Genomic DNA, 9380 nt, shown 5'->3' with positions numbered 1-9380 from the left:
ATTTATACCTATAACTCTAAAATCCAACGAAATCAATAATTTTATAAGATTAATTCAAATCAGTAATTTTTTTGACTATCATTAGATTTATATAGACTTTTAAAAGATCATAATTATTTTTATAAATTTTATAAAAGTCGAAATTGAATGCCACTGAATTTTAATACACTAAACAACCCTAAATTGAGTCTAATCATTTAAAATTTAATAGATTATTAATCCAATATACACTTCTTAAATTATACTATAAAATAATTTAACAAGTTTAAAAAACAATTCCAAATTCGAAAAATCAAATCTTCAGATACTGACATATGAAAGAGAGAGGGGATACGAGTTAGAATCACAAGTATTCGTGAAGGAAGCCCTAGACCGCCTCTCGAAAAGAAAAGAAACACAAAAAGGAAGGCTATAGAGGGCGACAGGTGTGGAGGGCAAGACAAATCTGTTGGGTTGAGTGTGAATTGTCCAAAAGAAGATGCAGTAGCCATTAGACAGAATATAAAGCCGCATTTGCAAATTCCAATTTTCATAGCAATTTAAAAATCTCCTACGCAATGGCTTCCGACGCTATCGGCGGACAATCGGAAAAGGCAAAGATGGCGACGTGGCTGGTGGTGGCGGTCGGAGTTTCTCTATTAGGTTTATATTTGAGAACCGGAGAATTGAATCCGTGGAGAAGGATGAGGAAGAAGAAGAAGAAGATACGCGTTTACATGGACGGTTGTTTTGACATGATGCACTACGGTCACTGTAACGCTCTTCGGCAGGCGCGTGCTTTGGGCGATGAGTTGGTGGTCGGCGTAGTAAGCGACGCTGAAATCATAGCGAATAAAGGCCCGCCTGTGACTCCTATACATGAGAGGATGATTATGGTTAACGCCATTAAGTGGGTGCATGAGGTTATTCCAGATGCGCCGTATGCAATAACGGAAGAGTTCATGAAGAAGCTATTCGAAGAATATAATATTGATTATATAATCCATGGAGATGATCCTTGTGTTCTTCCTGATGGAACTGATGCCTATGCGCTTGCTAAGAAGGCAGGTCGCTACAAGCAGATTAAGCGCACTGAAGGAGTTTCAAGCACCGACATCGTTGGTATTGTTGTTTTTATTGGTTGGTTTGGTTTCTTTTGAGAGGTTGTATGACTAATTTGAATGGTATAATTGAGGAATTATTGTATTAATTATATGAAATTAATAGGTCGTATGCTACTTTGTACGCGAGAGAGATCAATTAGTGAGAGTCACAATCATTCATCTTTGCAAAGACAGTTTAGTCATGGCCATGGTCAGAAAGTGGAAGATGGTGGATCTGCAACTGGAACTGGAACTCGGGTTTCTCATTTTCTTCCCACTTCCCGAAGAATTGTTCAATTCTCCAACGGCAAGGTAAGCTCTATTTGCAAAATTTTTTTCATAAAATTTTATTGCTATTTAGCGTGTTTATTTGATTATTATACTGTACTGGCTGTTGCTGCACTAAATTACACAACACAAAGTGATATCTAGTTGGACCTCACTGTGGGTTTTCACTTTTATAAATGAATCTGTTTTGGCAAACATTGTTTACCTTGTCAGTTCTCAATGGAGCTTTTACACCTGTGTTTGCAGGGCCCAGGTCCGGATGCTCGCATAATTTATATTGATGGTGCTTTTGATCTTTTCCATGCTGGACACGTTGAGGTATATTGTCTGGATTGGCTCCCTTTTTTTTTTCCTCTCATTCAAATGCAGTCCCCTGTTTTTGGTGCCAGCTAGGATTGACATTTGTTTTTTTTTAGTTTTGCTGCACACTAATGACTGTCCATGTGTCTGACAAGAACGATTTGCATTTTCTTTCTTCATCTATTGGAAGACTAAGCTTCTTTATGCTGTGAAAATATTCCATGATAGAAACTGTAGGAATTGGTGGCTAGATGCTTAAGTAACATGTTATTTTTATTTTATTTTTAGTTTTTTAAAGTTTAAAAATAAATTATTTCTGGTTACTCTCAATTCCCAAGTTTTTAGGTTGGTTCAACTTTGGTTTAGTATGTTGTAACTAAATTGTCATTACTCCTTGTTGTCTTTAGTCTATTTGGTGTATTTAGCTACCTCTGATTCCTATTACTGTTATTTATCCTTTTTGCACTTACATACACCCCAGCCCCCCTTCTATCTCTTCAACATCTTCTGTTTGTTATTCTCTCTAAATTTTGTGAAGTAAATGTGTCTTTTATCTATTTGTTTTTGCTGAAGATAGAGGTAATATGTGCATCTGTGCACCGTGATGATATTACTAGTATTAGAAACATGGGAGGAGAGAGATGATTGACTACCTAGTTGCACCAGACTAGCAATAGGGCCCTCCTGTTTTCCTTACCATCATTGCGGTGGACTGTTTGTAAATTGGTGAGACTTATTTTACGTGAGGTTCCATGTATTTCTGGCACCTGATCAGTCATAGGTTCTGCAATTGAAATAATACTAGGGGAGGATTTCTACTTAGACTTATGAAGGGATACTTTGGACCGAATTTATGGATTAGATAGAAGTAGAACTAAAACAAGTGTATGGATGCAAGGTAATCGCCATAGTGAAGGATGGAGTAGCAAAAAGGACCGTAACAGATACATCCAATGATCAGCATTTATATATAAGACTAGTAATTCAAAAAGAAGGGTGATGTTGATAACAATCTTGCATGAACAGTTAAAAAAGTTAAATGCAATGGGAATGTGCACCTGAATGTGATCTAGCAGTATCCATGGATTTAGGAGAAAAGCATTTAAGATTATGACAAGGCAAGTTCTTATCAGTGGAGTACATTGTTGAGTGATGGAGGAATGATATGTTCAATGGTGTTTTTAGCAAGGCCAGGATGTCTTGATAGCTGAATGACATATGAAAGCATGGAATCAAGTATGAATGAGAAGCGACACCCACTGAAGATGAAAAGTGGGAAGGTCAACTTCTAGGCTGTGGTTGGATCAAGTAAACTCAAAACATGCAAATAACATGAGTGACAGAAAATCTGAATACATTTCTAACTTCTAACAGGCTTATTAAAAACTGTATTTAATGAAAAGGAACCCTAGAAAGCAATAACAAAAGAGGAAGACTTGAAAAGACGTGGTTATAAACAGGGAGGAAAATTTTTTATTTCTGGTACCGGATATTGCAATTGATTTATAATTAAGGCTTTGTAGAGTTGAAGCAGTTTGTGTGGACCTCTGTGTGTTATAACCGTTTGTTTGTTGTTCAGATCCTGAGGGTTGCTCGAGGGCTTGGAGATTTCCTTCTTGTTGGAATACACAATGATCAGACTGTCAGGTATTCTATTCCTATCGTCTTATCTTTTTAACTCCAGTTTCCCTACTTGAGCAAGTGTGTGCTTTCTTGAAATCTACATTGTTCACTTTCATTGTAATTCACACACTAGAAGTTGACTATAAGTTGGTTTATTCTTTCATCTACTTGGTAGGTCAAGATTGGGATGTTGCATAAATAACTATAGTGTAGGCTTTGGGGAATCTTGTCACCATTATACAAGGAATGTCAATCATTGGGGTTGAGAAGATGGTGAAAAGTGTAAACAGTGTTATTCTAGGCATGAGTTTATATGCACTTCTTGGATAATTGAGCCTCTCAATTTGATTTTGTGTGCATGTCCCTCCCGCTGCATTATGCTTCAATTTTGCAAGGGACATGGTCATTGCCCCTGCCAACTTAACAATGTAGCAGGGTGCAGATTGGTTTAGGTTGTCCCTTTGTTCCCCATTTTTCTCTCAACCTAAAGAATTTGCTTTTATATTATAATTTTGACTTCTTTTCAAAAACTTTGTAATCTTTAAAATTATATTAATTATTACACAATGATATTATTTTCATTCTTAATATACACAAGAATCATTCAAAATTTGATACATCTGCATATATATTTCATAACAATATGTAAAAATGTGGCTTTTTAATAATATAAATTCATATAAAAAAAGTAACTTGGATTCTCATCTACATTGATTCTTAATGGGGCGAGGACGAGTTGCAAAACCTATCCAGCCCTGTCCCATTGCATTCTTATTTTGTAACCACTATTGTTTTATATTTCTTTTTAACTGCAAATATTACTAGTATGTTGCAATCAGATCCAATGGCAGTAAAAGATGTGATCATCTTTTTGGCAAGCTGACTTTTGTCCTCCAACTTACAAGTTTGATTTTTCTGCACAAGTTTTCTCTATCTTCACTGGATTCTTTGCTTCCTATCTCTAGTAAAGCTTTATTTGACTTTTTTTGAGATCAAGCCTCAAGGTGAAATCTCTCTTATGAATTAAGATTCGTTACATTTTGTTTGTGTTGAAGCCTGTTCCCTACTGTTGAGTTGGGGCTTTCTTGAGAAAACTTGATTTCGATATGCTTGCTGAGTTATGTGCAGTCGAACAGTAAGCCTCAAGGTTGTTAAAATTCTTTTGAGGATATAAACTCCTATTCCCATTAATAAATTCTCTACCAAAACCATATCGTTCCTTAGATCATAGGTGTAAACAGTGAGTCTATGATAAAAAAAGCTTTGGATGACCTCATGCTCAATGGATTGCATATTTTAAGTTCTGTCTCCTATTTTTATTTATTTTCATGTGAAGCATGAATAGTATTATTAATAATTTGATAGTAGACAATGTTGACATCTTTTGTGGAAACCCTCCAAAGCTAGTACACTAAGTAGAAGTTCAAGTAATTTCTAAATTTCTGTTGCTAAACTGGTTTTGCAGTGCTAAAAGAGGAGCTCATCGCCCTATTATGAATCTTCATGAAAGAAGTTTGAGTGTTTTGGCTTGTCGATATGTGGATGAGGTGATAATTGGTGCTCCATGGGAAGTTTCTAAAGACATGGTTAGTATGCTGCTAATTTATCATTGCCTCTAGTATTCTAGTGTTTTCTTTTTGTAGTGGTGTTCCATTCCCCATTTACACTTGGAAAAAAGACGTGTGAGCAGGATTTGGTCCTAGGTCATTGTACTAATTGATAAGAGATGTCAACAGCTAAACTAACTGGCTTACCATATTAGATTATTTCTTATATGGAATTTTATGGGTCTATTTAGTGCTGCTTTTTACTATGCTCTTTGGAAGAATCTTGCACCTTGTTACATGCTTTTGCAAAAAGCAGTTTGAAACTGTTTTGAGTTTTTTGGAATTTTATGGCCAAAACATCATAAAAAATGCACCTTAAAAGCAAAAAATTGATCTTAATCACACCATTGAAGAGGCTGGTGCTTTCTAACCAACAGTTGCAAGAACAGCATCAAATTATATTGTGATATGGGTATCATTAGAGAGATAGTCACATGATTGCGCTAAGTTTTCTTTTATGTGGAACATTTTTTTGCTGAATCCAAGGAAATGGATTTGGAACAGAAGGGTGGTGTGAGGACTGGAGTCCATTTGTTTGATATATTCAACCAGCAACCCTTCCCCAACTGCTGAAAAGGGATAATGATCCATATAAAGTACTGTCGCAAACATTATAGCTTGTTCTGGCCGCTATTAAGTCTGGATCGATGTTTTTGTATTTTCCAGCCTTAGGACTTCAACAATCGACCATATGATTTTTAAAGTGGAATCACACCGACATACTTTCTCTGTAATAACCTTATGTGGATGATTGCAAAACAACTCCTAGAAGTGCTTTGATTTGTTACATCTAGGTGAATAAGACAGAAGCAAATTTTTACTATGCTGTAATTAATTGTGTGAGATGCAAAACCCTGGTAACTTATACTTTGTTGTTTCATTTGTCGTGGTTATTGTATTCGATGGTTGTATTTACTCTATTTGAGAAAAGTCAACTTTACTCATTTTGCACTAAAGATTGGGTGGATATGCAGTATGCATAAATTTTCGGATAAAACTTTTACTTGGAAATTTTTTGTGGCTGCAGATAACAACCTTTAACATCTCTTTGGTAGTACATGGAACAGTAGCTGAAAACATCGACTACGCAGAGGTAAATTACAAATACTTGGCTATTCCTACTTTGTGGTGAATATACATGATCAACCAATTGTTGACTGACATGTCATTCAATCTTACAGGAAAAATGCAATCCATATGCTGTTCCAATCAGTATGGGTATCTTCAAAGTTTTGGAAAGCCCATTGGATATTACAACTACCACGATAATTAGGAGGATTGTAGCGAATCATGAAGCTTACCAGGTTTCCTCTAGACTCTGTCCTTGTGCAACATAGTGGTTAAACTAATATCACCTATAACAAATATAAAATGATTAATAGTAAAATAATTAATAGAAATTGAAGCACCTATGTTTACAGGAGGTTTGCATTTTCTTGGTTAATTTGATCTTTTAATTAATTAGGTTCGAGCTATGAGGATAAAGATGATCTTGTATTAAAATGGAAAATATTAGATAAATTCATCCTTGAACTTTCTTAATTTAACCTTATGACAATCTGAGTTTAACTGGATCCATCAGATACTTTTAAGTTATAAAATTATATCTATCAAACACTTACTTGCAAAGTCATTTTATTGAATAGTTAACTTGCAAAATTAAATTAATTAAACACTTATTAAGTAGTTGGAAAATATAAAAGTTATTGTTTCAAAAGTTATGCTAACTACACATCAAAACTATATTTTGCATGTAAAATCCAAAAACAAACTATCATTGTTAGTGTAGAAAGGTGTACAACATTACTAAAATTTAAAAGTTCAAATGTGCAATAGGCCATTCTTAACGTTCAGGGTGCCATAAGATTGAAGTTGTAAAATTCAACAGTAAACTTACGTATTCGGCTATTAAAATGCATGCTGTTTTTCTGGTTCAATCTAATAAGAAATTGTCTTCCCTGCACAGAAACGTAATGAGAAGAAGGCGGAAAGTGAGAGAAGGTACTACGAAGGCAAGACTTACATTTCTGGTGATTGAGCTGAGTCGGGCCCATACATGAAGAATAGGTGACTGCTTTATTATTTAGGAGTTGACGGAATAACTTGTACTAATTTTCCGTGCAACAGAACGGGATTATGGTTTGTAGTTTCAATCCGATCATTATGGGCACATGTGTTTGCTGAGTTAGTCTTGTTAGGCAATTTTATTTGTATTTCTACATTTTTTTTTCCGTAAGATCACGCTAGGAATTGAATCCAAGGTATTTGAATATCAAAATTAAGGAATCATATCATGGGGTTATTAGGAACCCATGTAGGCATTATTAGAAATAGAATCATCAGTTAAACGCATTTCTACATTGTATTATCTCTACAAGTATGATGTTATTTCTGTGGAACAAATAATGGAGAATTTAATAGTGAGATTTGAACTCAAGCTACAAAGCAAGGTGCTAAGTGCAGGCTTCTCCTTGTTTGAGATTGATGTTGGAGCCATTTTCCAAATTGCATTTGTTTTTTTTTTTTTTTTTTTTTTTTTGGTATTTTTTTTATTTTTTAAATTTATTATTGTTATTGGTTGGTAAAGCATGGTTACCTTTTATCAACACACGAAGTTTCTGCTTGATGAGTGTGAACATGACATGATCCTTCTTCCCGCTTATCCAAAAAGATGATTATAAAGGTATTAGTATGCTTTGCTTAATTGCTTTTACCAGTGGATCAGCGATCCAATGTTTACGCTTCATGACAAATTGACAATCGAGTCTCCAAGTTCAACTTGCTTGACATTTCAGACAGCTTTTTTTGGTGGCTGTGATTGGATTGGTTCAAAACAACTTGAGAGTGCTTTCTTATGCTGTGTGGTTATTTTGAGACTTTAGAACATGTAAACATTAAAATTTCAAAATAAAACGCTGTTTTTCTCGATGTATATTGTATTGGCCATGTGATGCAACTGTAAACAACTAAACATGAATACAAAAACAAATTGCAAGTTAACGACAAAAATGAGAAATTTGTTTTTGTCTATGTACCTCTGGGTAATATTTGTACAATGATCAATAAGAACAGAAAATAGGTGTAAAAGGCTTATTGCTAATACGATCTAATATAATTACAAAAGCCATAACAAGCTGAGTATCAAAATCAGGTTGTACGACGAGGCTAAAAACATCATCACTGAGCAAAATTGTAGTATGAACTCTTTTTCTAGCCATTTTTGCTACAACCTCTCCTTCTGTATTCTTGATTTTGCAATCTCGAGCTCTAAATGATCCCTCGATTCTAAAATCTGGAATCTGACCTTGTCTTGTAATCCCTCCCATGAAGATCTCTGCTACATCTTTCCCAGTTTGAAAAAGCAGCGATGTGCTTCTCATTGAGAATAGTTTCGTCTTTGGATTGTTTCTGTACCCATCTTCTCCTCTGTACGCATTCCACTGATATTGCATACTCAGAATCTGCCATACATGAACGTAGATACTCATGGTTAAGATTCATATATGCATAAAGATTAAGAAAGAATTATAAGTAATGAAATAAACATGTAACTACCTGAGGTTTCAAAGTAAGCAAAGCATTGCCAACTCCATCCATAAGAACAAGACCACCTCCTACACAACGATTCTTCCTTGAATAATTATCAACCCTAAAAGCCAATTTTCCATTTGTATCAAAAACAGTAAATCCATCAGTTCCTTGAAAACTCATGCTAGATCTCTTCCATACTGTAAGAGTACATGGACTATCAGTACTTCGGTATCGTTTTTGTTTGTTATCTTCTTTAAACTCTTTCACCACCACATGATGATCTTCACCTGGATAAATCTTCGACATGGTTGATTCAAAATGATCTATTGGAAGAAGAAAACAAAGAAAGAAATGAAAATGCAAGAAAATATATGTATCAAGAAAGTATTTTTCGTGAATGGCGATAATAACATCAGAGATTCAAGAAGAGGTAATATATATAAACGTAATGCAAGGTGGAAAGAATTAAAAAAACAGGGAAATGTTTGTCTTTGGTGGATGTCTAGGTCAGTGGCTAACATAAGCACTTATACAGTAGGTCCTTGTCTTTGATTTATGTGGTGCCACTAAAGCTGACCTTATTTCCTCTTCCTCTCCTTTTCTATTACAATTGTGGAATAAATTATATCCTATTCATATATAGATAAACACTGTTTCAATTAGGTTAATGTTAACCTTACATTTGTTTGTTAAAGCATTTAAGATTAGTGGGTTTTATCCTTTATGGTTGATTATTATATATAAGCTATATTAAAATATAATTCTAGTAATGGATATTCCTATTATATGCTTTGTATAAGAATGTTTACGATAGATACTTATTAATTTTTAGTATTACAAATTAATAAATAAAAATTATTATCAACGGAAATTGATATGAATGGAAATTTAAAAAAAAAAAAAAAAGAAAAGAAAAGTCTATTAGTTTGTTAATGGGGGAGGTGATAAT

The 9380-nt window shown here is 34.4% G+C and overlaps 2 protein-coding genes across 3 annotated transcripts; one reads left to right on the top strand and one right to left on the bottom strand.

Moving 5' to 3' along the window:
• The first annotated feature begins 308 nt into the window (after window positions 1–308).
• PECT1 (phosphorylethanolamine cytidylyltransferase 1) lies at window positions 309–7337 on the top strand. 2 transcript variants are annotated; one of them, XM_020685253.3, is made up of 8 exons: window positions 309–1119; window positions 1207–1394; window positions 1617–1688; window positions 3250–3317; window positions 4759–4879; window positions 5928–5993; window positions 6082–6204; window positions 6867–7337. In XM_020685253.3, exons 1-8 carry the CDS (start codon window positions 558–560, stop codon window positions 6936–6938), a joined length of 1272 nt encoding a protein of 423 aa, XP_020540912.1. In that variant the 5' UTR covers window positions 309–557; the 3' UTR covers window positions 6939–7337. The 2 variants fall into 2 exon arrangements, with proteins under 2 accessions (XP_020540912.1, XP_012090960.1); XM_012235570.4 differs by having other exon boundaries at window positions 310–1101.
• LOC105649047 (protein LURP-one-related 5) lies at window positions 6924–9029 on the bottom strand. Its single transcript, XM_012235571.4, has 2 exons — window positions 8456–9029; window positions 6924–8361 (listed from the first exon to the last, which is right to left on the bottom strand). The coding sequence occupies exons 1-2, from the start codon at window positions 8735–8737 to the stop codon at window positions 7960–7962; spliced, it is 684 nt and encodes a 227-aa protein (XP_012090961.1). The 5' UTR covers window positions 8738–9029; the 3' UTR covers window positions 6924–7959.
• Window positions 9030–9380: the final 351 nt, after the last annotated feature.

Source organism: Jatropha curcas, chromosome 2 (assembly GCF_041381405.1).
Source record: "Jatropha curcas cultivar XTBG-Jc1 chromosome 2, XTBG_Jcur_1.0, whole genome shotgun sequence".
Classification (NCBI taxonomy): domain Eukaryota; kingdom Viridiplantae; phylum Streptophyta; class Magnoliopsida; order Malpighiales; family Euphorbiaceae; genus Jatropha; species Jatropha curcas.
Note: the sequence above shows the minus strand (reverse complement) of the source record. Positions and strands in the feature narration are given on the sequence as shown.